Below are 17463 nucleotides of genomic sequence, written 5' to 3' on the forward strand. Positions count from 1 at the left end.
CATTCTTCCTCATTTTACTTATCTAAGTAATTGAGAAAAAACACCTTTTATTTCTATATCCATTTATTATTCCAGTCTGTAAAAATATAAGACTAATATACAACTACATCTAGCTTGATTTTGTAAAATCATTCTTCATTCAGTGAGATACCAATGTACATTATACATTAAAGTTGTAAGAAAAATACTGATATTTGACATTTTAAACAAGTTCATTCATGTAAAAATCACATTGCAAGTAAAATTTAATTAGAAAATACATAATATTCACAAAAATACACATGTTAAAGACAGCTCGTGAGAACATTGTCCTAAATTTAATTTAGCTGTGGAAAAAAACAACATATGATTCACAGTTAGGCTTGACTTATCGAGTACCATAGCAGAACTTCAAAGTAAATGCATCTTAATTCTATTAAGAATTTGTTCTTTTTCCTATTAAGGTGCACTTAAATCTCTCAGTCACGAGTAAGGAATGACATGTCCTCCCACTGTGCATGTACACAACATATAACACTAGTCAAAGGAATTTTAGTTTTCCATTCCATTTTGAAATAATTTGGATATTTATAAATTAACTTATAAAATCTGGATTGAAAATAAAATTTACATATACAGGATACTTCATACACAAAGATTACATGAATAGCAGCGTAATATTGTCAATCATGCATAGCATCCTCACTATCACTTTTGGATTTTTCCTTTTTTTTTTTTTTTTAGCTAAAGATAAAATCTATATAAAACAGTCAAGCCTTTAAGTATTTTCTTCCAAGGAAAAAACTGTAAAGATGTTAAAAATTTAGGAGGTAGTGAATGAAAGGCTAACAATATCAGTGTATTTTAAAAAACCTTATACTGAACCCCAGTACCATTTATATATAAAGTTAAGTTCAGCCACTCATAATCAGCCGTTGATCATCCTGAAGTAACAGTTTAAAAATATTTTTTAATTAACAGTGTATGCATTAGTAAGATATGGAAGAACTTTAGAAATTTTATGGTAACTGCAGCATTAAGCAATTACATGCTGTGCAGTCTGTCATTGTAACTGTAAATACACCCTTTAAAAACCCCATATTTAGGTTTATTCTTTAGTATTTTTATCAAGTCCCAAATGCTTAGTTTTACTACGTAACCAAATTTCTGTAAAACAGAACACGATGTCTGTCAGAAAGAATATTATCTCACATTCAAGCAGTTTGCAGGAAAGGTCCCAAGAGATGAATTCTCATGCAATTTAGAGTAGGACTCCAGTTAAATTTCTACATGTCTTTAATACTGGCATATATATTCAAAATATCCATGTGTCTGTGGGGAGTACAGATTAGGTAACAGAGTTTGGCAGCACGCTAACCTTGGGTGTTTCTACCTAAGCAGCAAGTTACCTCGCAACACCAGCATTCTCAGACCCCACCCCCCTGCGTACAGTAATAGCTCAAAGCTGTTGTCCAAGCTGCAAAATACTAACATACATTAGGCCCATAATATATTTCCACGGAATGGAAACATTACACCTGTATTAAGTGCGTTACCAGTTCATTTTCTGTACCTGTGGACCTCGTTTCTCATCCAAGTGCCTTTACTCCTTTGATTATTCACAATACATTCAAGTAAACAAAAGGCACAGAAGTGCAAACTAGCATAACAAATGAAAGTCACCCTCCGCTGATGATTTCATACTGGAAGGGAAGTCTTTTGATAAAGGAAAAAGACATATTAAAGTAAACAATCTTCCTTAAATAAAGGACGTGTAGAGCAGCACTGACAGCAAAAAAAAGGTCTGTATGTTGCAGAATGAACATTTGTTTTCCTCATTTCACACTACATGGATGTAGTTACTTCATTTTCAATAATTATTAGCAAAACAAACCACTTCAAAATTCTTGCTCGTGTTGGAAAGGATTCCAGGGCCTCTCCATATACACGCTGAAGAAGCCATAAATAAATCCAACCAATCAAAACTCTGGCCTATATTTGCAGAGTACCATTGTCTGTTATGCCAACTCTCCATAAATCAGAATGGGCATGAACACCTTTCCTGACGTCTGTGAGACCTGAACTCCAGTTGTACTGAAGGCTTGAAAACAGTACTGCTCATGCGAGATGAATTTAAAATCTGCATTCAGTAAGATTAAACAGCAGTAATTTATGAAGCGATTTTGTTTACATCATTACAAAACCCATAAACAAACACAGTTTTAGTCTCTGATATCCTATAAGACTTTTACAGATGCCTTAAACTTACAGTTAGCCACTTGTTAGTAAAGTTACCAGAGGTAGATTTTTTCCTCAAGACAGACTGAGGGGAAAAAAAACCAGGAAGGGGTTAGTCTCCTTTCCCGCTCACCATCTCCCCACAGGGTAGAACATGCTTCCAAGCACCCCGACTACTGGCTCTGGCAAGCACAGTACCACAGTACAGAACTGGTAGCATCCTACTTCTTTCCTAGAGGTTGACAGACTACTGGATCCCTGGTGAGAAGCTCCAGCCATGCTTCTCCCCAATCCTATTAGTGCCCACCTCATTCTCCTGCCACAACTAGTGAAGGGTCACGGTGGGAACCGAGTGCCGAAGTGGTAAAGCAGGAGATACTAAAAGGGAAAAAATAAGAGTAGAGGCTTCTCCTTGCAGCTCTCCTGGTGAGTTCGCAGCTGATGACAGGCATACTTACATGCTTGCAGCACCAGGACTTGTCATCAGTATTCTGTTATACATGTAGAACTTGGTAATGTTCAAAACACCCAGCCAGTGGTACACGAAGATCAGCATTTACAGCAGAGTTCATCACAATGAATAATTAAATATCACACAGCTCAAGCAACTTCTAGTAAAGTCTCATTCCAATTAATTCTTTTTTTTTTTTTTTCCCACTCCAGGGATTTAGCTTAAGTTGGTTTAACTTGTTCAGGTGTGGAAAAAGTAACTTTTTACATAATTCAGACTCACTACAAAAAACCTTTGCTAGTAGAAACCTTTACAGCTTCTACGAGGACTGCAATTTCAACATTGATGGTTAAGTTTACATTTGATTTCTTTGAAATTTACTGGTGTTTGTAAATATATCCAATGATATCCTTAAATACTGCAAACTAAAATGAGAACAGGTCTGTGATGCATGAATGTTAAGACTTTCACATTTGAATTTCAAAATCGGTCGTTTCAAGCAAGCTTACCTGGCCATTAAAAGCAGGAAAGGTGCATGACTAATGAGCCTGTGGTTGCACATTCACTCACAAAGCAACTTCAGAAGACCCCACCTTCAAATCCTGACTGCTGTCAAGTTCCTGACCACCATCACATATGCCTGTTGCTCAGTGTGTCAGTCAGGGAACGAGACCAACCAAGAACTCCTTCCACCCCACCTCCTGCTTGTTTTCCAGCCTCCTCATACACAGAGCCACACCAACAGCTCTACCAGCTGAACAGCAGTCCACAGCAGGAACGAAGTGGCTAAAGCAGCTCCGTCACATATAAGCAGCCCTTCAGATGAACATAAGACCACAGTACATTAGACAGTCAACCTCACACAGTAGTAAGGGAAGTTTACTTCTACAGAACCAGTAGTATCCTGCATCAAAAAACCATCAAGTACCTTTAAAAGAGAGCTCACAGCCATCTCTTGGCTATCCTTCATATTCAATTTAAATTTTCCTCATCCAGTTCCAGTCATTTGTCAATTATCTTCCTTCATTGTGAAATATTTACATGGAAGTGCAGAATTAACTGAAGTTAGTTAACTTACATAACTTTGAGCTTCTTGTATTTACTTTCTTCCCTCCTTTTAATCTAACTGCAGTGCTCAGTGGATGGAGAGGTATAAAATGTACATATTATGCCAAATTAAAACATGTATGGCATCCTTACTTAATACAAAGTACACCAAGGTAATTTCATAGTGTGATAATAGTTCCATCTTCTTCTAATGACTTATGATCTGGATCTTGTACTTCATACTCCATGCTAACGCTGCCTGCTGAATGGTTCGAGTTCATCTCCGTGGAAGGAAGGAATCCATTTTGCGTTGACTCATGAAGGAGTTCAATTTGCGTCAACGATTCTAGGCTTTCGCTGGTAGGTGCAGCCTTTGGAATCTGCTGCGGCTCCCCACTATCTTCAATAATAATGTCCTCTTCATCGCTCTCCTCTTCTCCTTGCAAGAAGTTTGTTAGGATATTTGGCGTGCTACTTGGAAGGCTGGATTCAGTAGACTGACCGGAGCTGCCAGAAGTCCGACTGTTCCTCACAACGTTATTTCTCTGGTTTGCTGGTCTTACCGTGATGATCAGGTTACGGCTGTTTGCAATCATCATGTCTGTAACCTGATCGAGGCTTTTTCCTGACACCTCTATACCATTCACCTCCAGTACTTCATCATTAACAGCCAGTAAGCCTGTGCTTTGAGCCAGGCCTCCAGGGACCAGCCTAGATATGAAAATCCCCGGAACTTTCTCTAATCCATGTGGCGTCACTCTGACGCTAGAGCCATCTCGTATATAGAATCCAAGGGGTTTGTCAGTTCCGTATTTGTAAAGTCGTACCCTACGATGGGTTTCTGGAAGAATATCTACATCTATAATAGAAGACACTGGTCTGAAGTCCTGTGGCATGCTAATAACAATGTGTGGTTTCTTCTTGTGGTTATCCGGACGCAACACATTTGATAAGACATTTTTCTTCCTCGTCATAGTATCCGTACCAAAGGCACTGTAGTCTGCATCTTCTGTAAGACATAGCACATTGATGATTAGATCACTTCATACGTGGTCAGTATCACATCGCTATCGTATTTAGGTTAGGGGAATGAAATCTCATCTAAAAGGTTTCTGGCTTACTGTAGTAGAAACATTTCTCTCTACATATGAAATGAGCTTTTATGTTATGAGATTCAAATTCTGTAACACTTCCGGTTTTCTACTACCAAAGACAGTACACCAAAAAAAGGTAAAGCAAGTTAGCAGCAGCAGAGACAAAGAAATGTATTCTAGCCTCTCGAGAAGAAGGTTAGAATGGAAAGAACATTTTAATTTTGTTCAGAGTAATTCCACTTCTTAGTTTTCTCTCCTCAGGTTTCAGATCACTGGAAAAGAAAGAATGAAAAAGGGAAGGCAGCCAGTGTGCCTATTATTGCCCAGTCCCTGGAAGCTAGCCAAGTGACCTGGATTCAAACTCCAGAAAGCTTATTCCATTCTGCACTCTTCCCTGCCCCCATGCAATGTAGGTAAAATGGCTGGGGAGCAGAAACAAAGGGACCTCGCACACAAATACTTCAAGCAAAGCTCTTCATACGAGCAATGCTGGAACTGCCACAATTTGATACAGAAGTATGCAAGTGGCTTAGAATTAAAAAAAAAACAAACGACATATGCAAGTCATACAAATACTCCTAACGGAGGAGAACTTATGTTCTGCAGAAGTAATTCTGAGGTCCAAAATGCCCGTTTACCAACGGAAGCTTCCATTTTTCTTTTTAGTATGCTATAATTCTCCAAAAACAATGAAACAAAACCCAATCAGATCCAAGTTTCCTTGGAATTACACTTGTATTTTTGCAATGTTGCACAGATTTGTTCTACTGCAGAGGATAAAAAAACCTAATCAAGCAGAGCTGTTTTGCACTAACCCTGGGACTCAGAAGTTGGATTTCTTTGTAATGTCACATAAGATGCCATTGGTACAGTCAAGAGAGTAAAAGAATTGCTGTACATTTCAGTCTGAATTGAAATAACTATGGAAATACTACCCTAGTGTGAAATTTCAGGAGAGCTGTCAATTGCTGATGAAAAAATACACGGTGAGAGTCGGTAGCTTAGAAGATGAGTTGTTTTCTAGGCTAAGATATGCTAACATGTACCAGTTACATTTGGTCTCTTCAGATGCTTTAAGTGACATACAACACATGAAGTAGTTTTGAAGCAATAGTCAAACACTATTCCAACGTGTAATATCAACTCCTCCCTTTCCCAGACATTAGGGCTGTTGAAAACAAGAAGAGTGTTTTTAAGAAAAAAATTATTGATCTACTAAGGCAGCCTTGGACTTAGTGGTCTAGAAGATCAAGGACAACAGGAAGAGAAACATATCTAAATTAGCCCACCAAAAAAAAAGGGATTATAATAAACTCCTATCTTATGTGTACACAATAGTGATAGTTTGTCAACATGGTTTAAAAAAATGTGTCCTGATGGTGGCCTTGTTCACTTTTATTAATTTGTTTAAAATAATCACACCTTAAGGGAGGCAAAGCTGTTTGCTAACGACAGAACATCTTTTTCATTAATATTTACAAAAGTGTTCCAAAAAACTGACACAAACAGGAATAATTTCTGAAGGCAGCTAAGGCTACACAGGCATACTACACTCAGGAGTCACTTTTGTGACAATCTCAGTTACTTTGGGAGGACATCAGGAAGAAATTCTTCCCAGAGGGGGTGGGGAGGCACTGGGCCAGGTTGCCCAGAGAAGCTGTGGATGCCCCATCCCTGGAAGTGTCCAAGGCCAGGCTGGATGAGGCTTGGAGCAACCTGGTTTAGTGGTAGGTGTCCCTGCCCATGGCAGGGGGGTTGGAACTAGATGGTCTTTAAGGTCCCTTCCAACCCAAACCATTCTGGAATTCTGTGATTCTATGACATGGGTGCCTCTCTAGAATATTATATGCACCTTGCATAGTTAATTTTTACTTCCAGTGTTTCTGAGATCGGCCATCTTTCCATCAAAACTGGTGCTCCTGCAAGAGTTACTGAGCCAACAAAGGCACCACTAACACCAATTATCCCACGTGTTACTTTAGCCCAGACACCTCCCAGTGCTCTCCTTTCATGTGAGGCCGTGCTTACTGACAGCACCCCAGGGACTTCTCTCCTATTTCACCCACTGAGACAGCCTCTGCAAAAATCTGCTTCCCTGTCCTCTGAGGACTGGCAGGTAAAAATGAAGCTTAGTCAAAGAGTGGGATAGCAAGAAGTTTAAGGAAGACAAGAGCAAAATCCTGCAGCTGGGATGAGATGACCATAGAATCCAGTACAAGCCTGTGTGGCTGGGGAGCAGTCTTGCCAAAAGGGACCAGGGGGTCGCGGTGGACCAGCTGAACATGCAGTGAAGACAAACCAGATCCTTGGGCTGCATCCGCAGGGGCGTTACTGGCAGAGAGATGTGATCAACCCACTACTCAGCACTTGTGAGGCTGCACCTGGAGTACTGTGTCCAGTTCTGGTCCTCACAAATCAAGGAAGATGTAGACAGACTAGAGAGGGTCCAAAGGAAGGCCACCAAGATGATCTAAGGGCTGGAGAACCTCCCCCATGAGGAAAGACTAAAGTTGTCTTTTTACCCTGGAGAAGAAAATGCTCTGGGGGAATCTCGCCACAGTACTTACAAAGTGACTGCCAAGAGGGTGAAGACACATGGAGAAGACGGGACAATGAGTACACATTGCACTGGGAGAGGTTTCACCTCAATATAGACTTTCTTTTTTTTTACAGCGAGAACAATCAATCCCAGAACGACCTCCACAGTGACACAGGACTCCCCATCACTAGAGGTTTTCAAAATGCGACTGGACAGGGTGCTAAATAATCTCATTTAGGCTCCTGTTCCCATCAAAGGTTGGACCAGATGATCTTTCAAGGTCCCTTCCAACCTGGGCTGTTCTGTGATTGCACAAGGAAGAGTAGGAAGGCAGAAGCAAACAGAAGAACCTGCACTGGCTATGCTTGAGAACATTTAATTAGGTGATTGCGAATGCAGAAAGTATTTTTTAGTTTATTTGGGAGTCTGAAAGGTTCTCTCAGAAAAGCACGGAATTACTGTTCTTCAGCAAAAGCGGTTAAGGAGAAAAGAACTGCAATTTAAGGTTAGATTAAAATAACATCAGATCTCAACATCAGCAAAAAGGCTTTAGAATTAACCTTGAATCCATTCTTCAGATGCCTATGAGTGTTAAGTCAGTTGTGCTGAACAGTGAGTTGATTAAAAAACAATCCAACCTCCCAAACCAGAGCACGTAACAGGTGGACTAAGTCTGTAGTGTAAAGCACTTCAAAAAACGCAAACTTACCATTTTTGCTGTAAAATGCGTTTTTGGATATCTAATTGAAGACCAGCCATTAAAAATCCTGTACTCCACTGCTGAAAATGAATGAGCTGATTTTTCAGACAACATGGAGCAATTCTTTTAATGTTTGCTTAAAATTCAGCATCAAAGAAAAAAAAGTGTGAGAAGTTTTCCCCTTATCTCTACTGAGAACCCATCCAACCAGTTTGAAGTTAGACATCTGAGTGTTACACTGAGAGGATTTTTGCAATTCAATGAGTTGCAATAGCTTCCTCTTTTTATTTAGAACTACCATTGTTTACAAACCTTGGAAAGGGCAATAATGAAATAACATAGTAGGCAGAAGGATATTACTTTAAATATCTTTTACTGCTAAATACAAAGAAACATAATGACAGCAGGAAAGTGACCGTATTGAAGATTTTGGACAAACTATAGACAATGGTGACTTGAACGTTAGAATGAAGAATGTTAGTGAGGGAAAAGGTGGGGTTTTTTACATCACGATTTCCCACTTGCCCACCAGCAGCTGGTGTGCAACTTAGTTATTTCAAAAACTATGTAAAACCTTCTTGGTGCAGTGCATCTCTGAGCAGTACAGAACTCTGATACTTCAGAACTCTGGGTTTTAGGCTGCACAATCAATGGCAAAATCAACAAGACTGGAGAGAAATATTCCAAAGACCAGAGAGACATTGCAGGGACAAGACATGTAATTTTGCCTCAACTGCAAAAGCTTCACTTTTTTGGTTTGTAGTGGTGACACATATTTCTAAGCATTTAAGACCACGTTCCTCTATTGCTTCAGATTGCTCTGTTCATTGGGAAGTTCTCCAGAAAGCAAATGAGCAAGCTGGAAGCATTTCAACTGATTAGTTCTGTATTATTCCGACCTTAAAACATGTATCGGGGCTTTTTCCCCCAGAGAAAGCTCATGTAAAGAAAATAAGAGAACTGCCCAGAGAAGCTGTGGATGCCCCCTCCCTGGAAGTGTTCAAGGCCAGGCTGGATGAGGCTTGGAGCCACCTGGTCTAGTGGAAGGTGTCCCTGCCCATGGCAGGGGAGTTGGAACTGGATGGTCTGTAAGGTCCCTTCCAACGCAAACCATTCCGTGATTCTACGTTTTTCTTACAAACACCCTACCCACATGCATTACAACATTAAAAAGTAATGTGTCTGGGTTTTTCTCCTTAAATTCAAAAGTGCACACATTCAGATTCTTATCAGAGAATAAAAGTATCTGATACTGTACGCATTCCGTGATATCAAATGTATATCATATTTGGCATTCCCAGCTTGCCACAGTGGGCTGTAAAGCCTCTTCACCTTCCTAGCAGGCCACATACCAGGGTTCCCCTCCTGAACCTCAGACCTTCTGTTCCTACATGGCCAATTTGGCATGTACTGGATACACAGACATACACATTTATTACAGCCAAGAAGTAGGTTTACTGTGTCCTGCAAATGATAACAATGCCTGTGGTCTTTACCCAACAGTTACATCTAGAACTATTCACGTGGCTTTTTACAACTTCCTTTCCCAACAGGAACAGAGTTCACAAAAATCATCACCTAATCTGCCTTCCCACAACTACCAGCTGATAAGGCTTAAAACTTGTACAAATGTCTACTAACTGCAGAAAAATTTGAAACATGCACATCCGCTGCAAAAGGACTGGCCTTGAAAGAAATATGTAAGCCACAGAATGATTTAGGTTGGATAATACCTTTAAGATCCTCAAGTCCAACCATTAACTTTGCACTGCCAAGTCAGCCACTAAACCTTTCAGTGAAGAAATTTTTCCTAATATCCAATCTAAAACTCCCCTGGTGAAACTTGAGGCTATTTCCTCTTGTCCTGTCACTTGGGAGAAGAGACCAACCCCACCTGTGCTGGTTTTAGTTTGGACAGAGCTAGTTTTCTTCACAGCAGATACTACAAGGCTATGTTTTGGATTTGTGCTGAGAAGACTACTGATAACTCCAGTGGTTTTCGTTGCTGCCAAGCAATGTTTGTATGAGGTCAAGGCCTTTTTCAGTTTCTGATACTGCCCCTGTGCTCCAGCTTCTTCTCTCCAAGAAGCTGGGAGGGGACACAGCCAGGACAGCTGACCCAAACTGACCAGAGGGGTATTCCATTCCATAAAACGTCATGCTCAGTATACAGAGTTGGAGGTGGGCCAGGTGCCAGGTTAGTTGACTTCCTCATTTGCTCTTTCTTGCTTGAGGGGCCCACTCTGGATCTGGTGTGACCTCTCTCAGGCTTAGCCTGGCTCTCAGGACCTGACTGGGCATCAGCCTGGTAGGTAGTAAACAACCTGCTGGTAGATGATGGAAAGTGGCTTAGTGAGCACTTCCACCAGCTCCCTCAGCACCCTTAGGTGGATCCCATCCAGCCCATAGACTTGTGCGTCTAAATGGTACAGCAGGTTGCTAATCATTTCAACTCGGACTCTGGGGGCTTCATTCTGCTCCCCATCCCCATCTTCGACTCAGGGGTCTGCATACCCAGAGAACAACTGGTCTTACTATTCAAGACGGAGGCAAAGACGACATTAAGTACCTCCCCCTTTCCTCACCCTTTGTCACTATGTTTCCCTCATATACAATAAAGGATGGAGATTCTCCTTAGCCCTCCTTTTGTTGCTGATGTTTCTATAAAACATTTTGTCTTTTATAGCAGTAGCCAGATTAAGTTCCAGCTGGGCTTTGGCCCCTCTAATTTTCTCCCCACCTAACCTCACAACATCCTTGTAGTCTTCTTGAGTTGCCTGCCCCTTTTCCAAAGGTCATAAACTTGTTTTTTTTCCTCCTGAGTTATAGCCAAAGTTCTGTTCAATCAGGCCAATGATATTCCCCACTGGCTTGTCTTTTGGCATATGGGGACAGCCTGCTTCTGTGCCTTTAAAATTTCCTTCTAAATATATCTGAATGTGAACTAACATTCAAAAGTGCTTTTTAAACAAAAAATGAAGATCAGAAAAACATTTATTGGAAGATACATGAACTTTAAAAGTCTTTCATAAGACAAATCTAGAATCAGAAATCTTAACACTGAGCTGGTGCTTTTGCTTTTCGAAACTTAAGTTACATGACCTGCTGCTGCAGTAAAAGCATCCCAAAATTGCAAGCCATACATCAAAACATTTAAGAAACCACAAAGCACCTGAAAGTAAGTTGGTTTGCATTGTAAATTATTAGACTAACACTACATACAACTAGCACAAACCTTAAGATATACAGTTAAAGCTACATATTTCGTGGGAAGGAAATAGTGAAAGGTTGATGAAAACTCATCTCTCCAAGTCCCAGACAAGCAGCGTGACCCTGCTTAACCTCTCTTCCACTTCTAAACAAGTTTTCTGAAGCAATATTCTCAAGTACAAAGGCATCTTTGTTCTGGCACCTAGCTAATCAGTTTAAAGCTGCAGCAGAAAATATTTTGGCATAAAGCCAAAGGACAAGGTGTTAACTACAGATAGTGTGAAGGAGAACCATCTACATAGTGCAACAATGATTCCCCCCCGCCAGAAGTTTCAAGCTCAAGGTGGCACCAATCTGTATATCCTTATTACATGAAATTTAAAACCAAAGCCCACAAATGCCAAATCAGGTTTCAGTTTAACATTGTTCAAGACAGATACTCAAAATGTTTTCCTCATCTATTTGCAAAGCAATGTAGAGTTACTCCATAATAAATCTTCAAAACCTCCAAATCATTAGTACCTTTGAATATAGATGCAATTGAGCATTTTTAAAATAAACCCCCACAAATCTCGTCTCTTTAGTCACAAGTTATAACAAAGCATGGTTTTTGGAAACTAACCCATGCTTTTAGGAACAGGGCTCAGAACAGCTAGGACATTCCATAGAGTACTGTTTAAAAAGCCAATTCCTCTAGCTTTTCACCAATATAAAGCTTCCCAGTGAAAAGTATCTCAAGAGGCACAAATTAATTAAGCAAAGAACCCCCTTTTTACTACAAACAGCCATGTACATGCAAGAACTTGTATACTGTAATTTAACATCCTAAAAGTGACTTTTAAGGACACTGTAATGAAACCTGCATTTTGTTAGGTTATCATCTCGATTATTCTTGTTTTTACAGTGCAAAGTCCCCCACATCGAACTGCCCTTCCGGGCCTGTGCAGAGTATGTCTCCCCCACCATTTTATCTTTGGTAAGATTTTTCTCACAGACAGAGCGACTCCCATACATCTGGATTTACTCAGGATACATCAGGTTAACCTTTAAATTCCAGATGTCAACAGTACCTGTTAATCTGCTAAACGGCAGAATGAAATTCCGATAAGCAACTGTTTTCTACTAACTGGTAGCCATTCTTGACTTCTGCAGTATCAACCTCCAGTTCAGATTTAGCACTGAACAGTTTAAAATATTTTAAAGGAATTTAGTTAAATACAATTAGAAGCATCTAAGGGGAATAATGTGATATGATTTCATTTCATTACAGGATCACTAGGTTTCTTAGCACATTAACCAGTACACGTAAATGCTTAGAACAGGCAACTTTCTAGCCTTCATAAATTAGGAGTCAAAAATCAAACAGAAAAGACAGTTTACTCTGGCATACCAAAATTTCAAAAACTTTGGAGTCACATTATCACAACTGTCACTTATTAACATTACAAAAGCATCTTCTTGCTCCCATTTCAACCCCTTAATGTGTTCCTTGGATGCAATATATTAAGTTAATACTATTTACCCTTGATTTTACTGTAGTCTGCTCCTACCTTATGTTAGCTTTCTACAAATTGCATTTGGCTTCTAAATAGGTAAGACAGTATGATAAGTTTCATTTTTAAGACAGCAAAAAATTTCTTCCCCACAGTGGCTTTTTTGTTAAATTCCCAACTATTACTGCTGGAAATACAAACTAAGGCAAAGTTCCATTAGAAAACCCACTGAAATTTTTCAGATGATTTGAGAGAATGTTTTTGAAAGCCACAAGCAGCCTTGCACATGGGAAAGTAACTTGTGTCACTTACTGTAGTTCCAAAACAGCACAGACCAAAGCAGGCCCACCAATAGCAGGTCTTTGTTCACACACCTGATTCTGAATTTCAGAGGTAGAGCCAATAAAGTTCTGTGTCATCAGATGAATTAAACACACCTAAACTAATTCAGATGCACAAATCATCACATATCTTTACCTCCCGAAATTCAGCTTTTTTTTTTTTTTACAGGCAAATTATCATAAATGAAATTCAGAGCCAAGTTATTTCTGTATTTTCCATCTGACCTCTGTTCTATATGGCAAAGGTGCTTAGCACCTTCTTTATGAAGCCAAAGCCCTAAATTAATCAACAGAAGTGATCAAAGTGGTCACAACTAATTCAGAACAAAGTTCAGTGCTGGAAGTTAAGACACCAGCCTGGATTCTTTATTCCCTAAAACCCTATAGCCAGAAGCCTCTCATGTCAAAGGGAAGGTGATGACAACTGATACTTTCTACATACTTCTTCCTTCTAATCAAGTCTTGGCATGATAAACTTAAGTGGGTTTATCTTATTCGCAGTTCTGTGCATTGTATCAATTTCATGATGCTTTAAATAAAGGTACAATGAATAAAGGTATGAGGTGTCGCAAATGTAACACTATTAACAGTCAGCATTAAACACCTAACACTAGTAACAATCTAAACATATGGTGTTAAAACATAACCTGAATAATCCCAGTCTGACAAAGTGGCTTATCTGTTCTCGTCATATGGCTACTGTAAGAGATTAAATGGAATCAGAGACCTTTTGTACCTCTAGGTGCTATTAAAGCAAATAGTTTGTTCTTTTGGCAAATCAGGGCTGAATACGTAGGCCTTACTAGACTATACTATCCTCAATATAAACAATGCAAAAGCATTTTGGCAGGCAGCCACATAATTTTTTAACATTCCATTTGTGTCAGGCAGTTGTGAAGCACGTTCATTATTTGGAGTAAGAAATTTGATAAACACTTCTGTTGCCCAAGTATTTTCTAAGGAAAACAAACTTGTCTTAGCAACAACCAGAAACAGTGCAGATCTTCATAAAACAGCTAAGCAACAAGCAGCCTGCTACTGAAAGATCAGTTGACTGCCTTATGAAAGGAACTGCACATGCACTGTGTTCACAATGCATGCATACTCACACCTGTATCCAACTAAGCAGAAAACCAACAAATGCAGAAATCAGGTTTTCTTGGCTTCTCTGGATTAAAACAATTTCAAGTCAAATCAATAGGTTTCCCCCTCCCCTTCAGTTTCACATACTAAGTACATTCTCTTGGACAACAACAAATACAACTTAAATTTGATTTTTTCTTCATGAACAAAAGCACACTAGAAAGGGACAAACAAAACTCTGTGCCTAGAAGACATGCTATTTTTAAGGTCAAGCAAACAAACTAAGCAGCACTCAGGTTTGAGGTTTGCTAACTGAAATAAGCTTGTAATTTTGAAAGTTTCAGAATGTTTTATTAGGTAGGAAAGTCTGAGGGGTAGCATATTACAAAGTCTTTAATTTATACTGACATTTACAATTCCATGTAAATAGACTTTCAAGATTCCTTTCCATCCTGTAATGGCCTCTTCTCCTTGTCTGATCAAGATTGGAATTTTAAGTGAAAGGCATTCAACATACAGAGCAGAAAACCCTAGAAGGTTAAAGTTTATTTTCATTTGCTTACATAAAAACAGATAGAAGCATTTGCTAGAGATTTAACTTGATTGTAACTGAAATAAATACAAGCAAAATAGCACAAAGTATGAATAGGTTGCCCGAGGAAGCTCTTGCAAGACAGGAGTTGTGAATACCTTTCATAATCCATAATTATTACTGAACTCAACATAATGAAATAGGACTGAAGGGTTTTTTATCCATACATCGCACTGTACTGCAACATGGCATAACTGGGTAAACAGACGATTCACAGACTTCAGGTGCACTTACCTTTTCTCTGAATGAAAATCCTGAGTAGAGGATTGGCTGTGGAAACCGCTTTATGGTAATTGTCATCATTATTGATAGGCAGCAGGTCCCCATGAATGTCCGTATATCCCACCAGGACATCAACATTTGGTATCTTGTGCACATGCTGCAACAATCCATAGAACTCCTCAAACTTCCCAGGTTTGGATCTCTCCAGAGAAAATCGTCGAAATTCTGCTCCAAACTACAATAAAATAGATTCCCATATTAACTATGTGAGATATAACATCCTCAATTAAATGATTTGAGTGTTAAACCAGAAATGTTCTTTAATTATAACATCATAACATTTTAGTGCACTAAAACCTACAATAATTATGAAGTGGCATAAAAAAAGGCAGTTTAAACAGGGGTTTTTTTACCACCCCCCAAGGTTTTAACTATTTTTGGTCTTGATCAAGCACATACTTCTGAATATGCAAAAGTTGTTTTCATTGTTCTGGTTAGGTCAAAGCATTCACTAATAGGGGAGCTTGGCACTAAGGTGACAAACTAGCGCAAGAATAACTGCAGATTCCTACATGCTTATGAAACAACCTTGTTCTTGGTAAGGGCCAGAATTCATACCCAGCACTGATGCTGGTGGCTCAAAAGCAAAAGTTATGATGGTACGTGACTCCCTGGAACTTTTTCTAAAAAGAAACTTCAGTGCACTTTAGGACAGTATGTTTGGATTGCTATACAGCTGTGGTTAACCTATGCAAGACTAAGTAGTTTTTACATTCCCAGTTGTTCGGACAAGAAACGAAAAAGCCACTTTGACCTGAAGACTTCAAAGAATGGCTGCTGCTTTTCCGTACAAAGCAAAGCTCTAGTGAGCTGATCTCAAGTCAATTTTGCTCTTACCTAAAGAAAGATATAAAGCAGGCAATCAGCCACTACTCCTTAAGCGCATTCAGAAGATTTGCCTACGTGATCAAGACTCGATTTCTGATTGCATAGTCTTTTAAAATGTGGTTGTATCCAGGGTATGAAATGGGCGAGATTCAGAAGATACACAAAGAAAGCATTTAAGTACTATCACTGTGCTTTCAGGGGTAGCTTTTCCATTTAGTCTTTCAGCCAAAAAAGAAAACTCCAAAACAGCTTCCTAGTCCACTCGCACTTCAGTTTCCTCTATCACCTATATCACAAAAATCTATTAAAAACCAATGCTAGCAACAATTCACTGGTGGTAGGCATAAGACTAAACTGAGTGAAAATAAGAGTAAGCATTTGATATAGACTAGACCAATTTTTTTTTTTAGCAAGCATAACTGGTAAAACTATAGTATTCTGCCCAACACATGCAGGAACCAAAACAAACAGCATTGGATAAAGATTACTCCAAACCCTCCGTATCAGGTACACACAACATAAGGATGCTAAAAGGAATTAAGAGACAGCAGCAGCCAGGTTACTAAAAGCAGACCAGCTTGAAAATGAATTAAAAGGGTAATAAACTAATCACTAAAAAATAGAAAAAAATCCATTGGTAGTTTTTTTTTTTTGTGAATTCCATTGCTGACCTGCAGTGAACAAAGACTTTAAACCACCTTTTTTTTAGCAAGCTTAGTTTTAAGCAGAACAGAGAGGGCACATAGAACAAAATACTAACAGAAAGTTTCAGCCTCACAGTATTGCACACTTGGGTGTACATTTACACACAGTAGATGCTAAGGTGCACATTACCAAGCCACTACACCAACCTTTATTCTCCAGAAGGTTGTAGTCAAACGTGAGATAAAGTTCTCACATACAAACACAGGAATGAAAATAAAGAAACCAGGACCCCATTGTTAGCACATTAGTACCATGCTAACTCAAAACACAGCACAGCAAAACAAGCTACGCCTTCCAACACCCCACCCTCCTCCAAAAGTTTCAAATAAAGGAATTATCTGGGAACATCTCTCTCCTAGAAATACTCCACTTACAGTAACATTAACTAACAATAAGGCAGAAGGGATGATTCACACCTGCTGACAAGATAAGCAAAGAAAAGCCTGCAGGAGGAACTCCCATCACGTCAGAAGCAGCACGCTTAATCATGACGTCAGTGAAAGCCTTTATCCCGGGTCTCTCTTGAATCTTTCTTCAGCTATGTGAAGTATGAATGCCACAGGAATTTTCTGTGCACCTGTTTCAATTGTTTGGCTTTGAAAGACTACATAGTTTAAACATAATTCCGTAATAAAACTTTAAAAAGCCAACAACCTTGCTCTCAATTTGGAGTAAATCCTAAATCCTTTGCAGCAAGCAAAGAAAGGGCCACGCTTTCAAACCTGTCATATCTATTTTTTTCCATGTGATTTTATACACTGTTGGTGCAAACATCAAGATATCATTAATCTGGCTATTATTTCCTAACAATGGTATTGAGCGTATGGCACACTTAATTAGATAAAAAAGACAAAAGCAAAGTGATGCAATTTCAGTTAATT

At 39.2% G+C, this 17463-nt stretch overlaps 1 protein-coding gene across 1 annotated transcript; it reads right to left on the bottom strand.

The window, feature by feature from the left end:
* Positions 1-3520: 3520 nt before the first annotated feature.
* PARD6B (par-6 family cell polarity regulator beta) lies at positions 3521-17260 on the bottom strand (the record flags this gene model as incomplete). Its single annotated transcript, XM_010153503.1, has 3 exons — positions 3521-4724; positions 15002-15224; positions 17237-17260. Coding segments are annotated over 3 exons (1077 nt in total), but the record flags the coding sequence as incomplete, so codon positions are not given.
* Positions 17261-17463: the final 203 nt, after the last annotated feature.

Source organism: Eurypyga helias, unplaced genomic scaffold (genome assembly GCF_000690775.1).
Source record: "Eurypyga helias isolate BGI_N326 unplaced genomic scaffold, ASM69077v1 scaffold8626, whole genome shotgun sequence".
NCBI classification, from domain to species: domain Eukaryota; kingdom Metazoa; phylum Chordata; class Aves; order Eurypygiformes; family Eurypygidae; genus Eurypyga; species Eurypyga helias.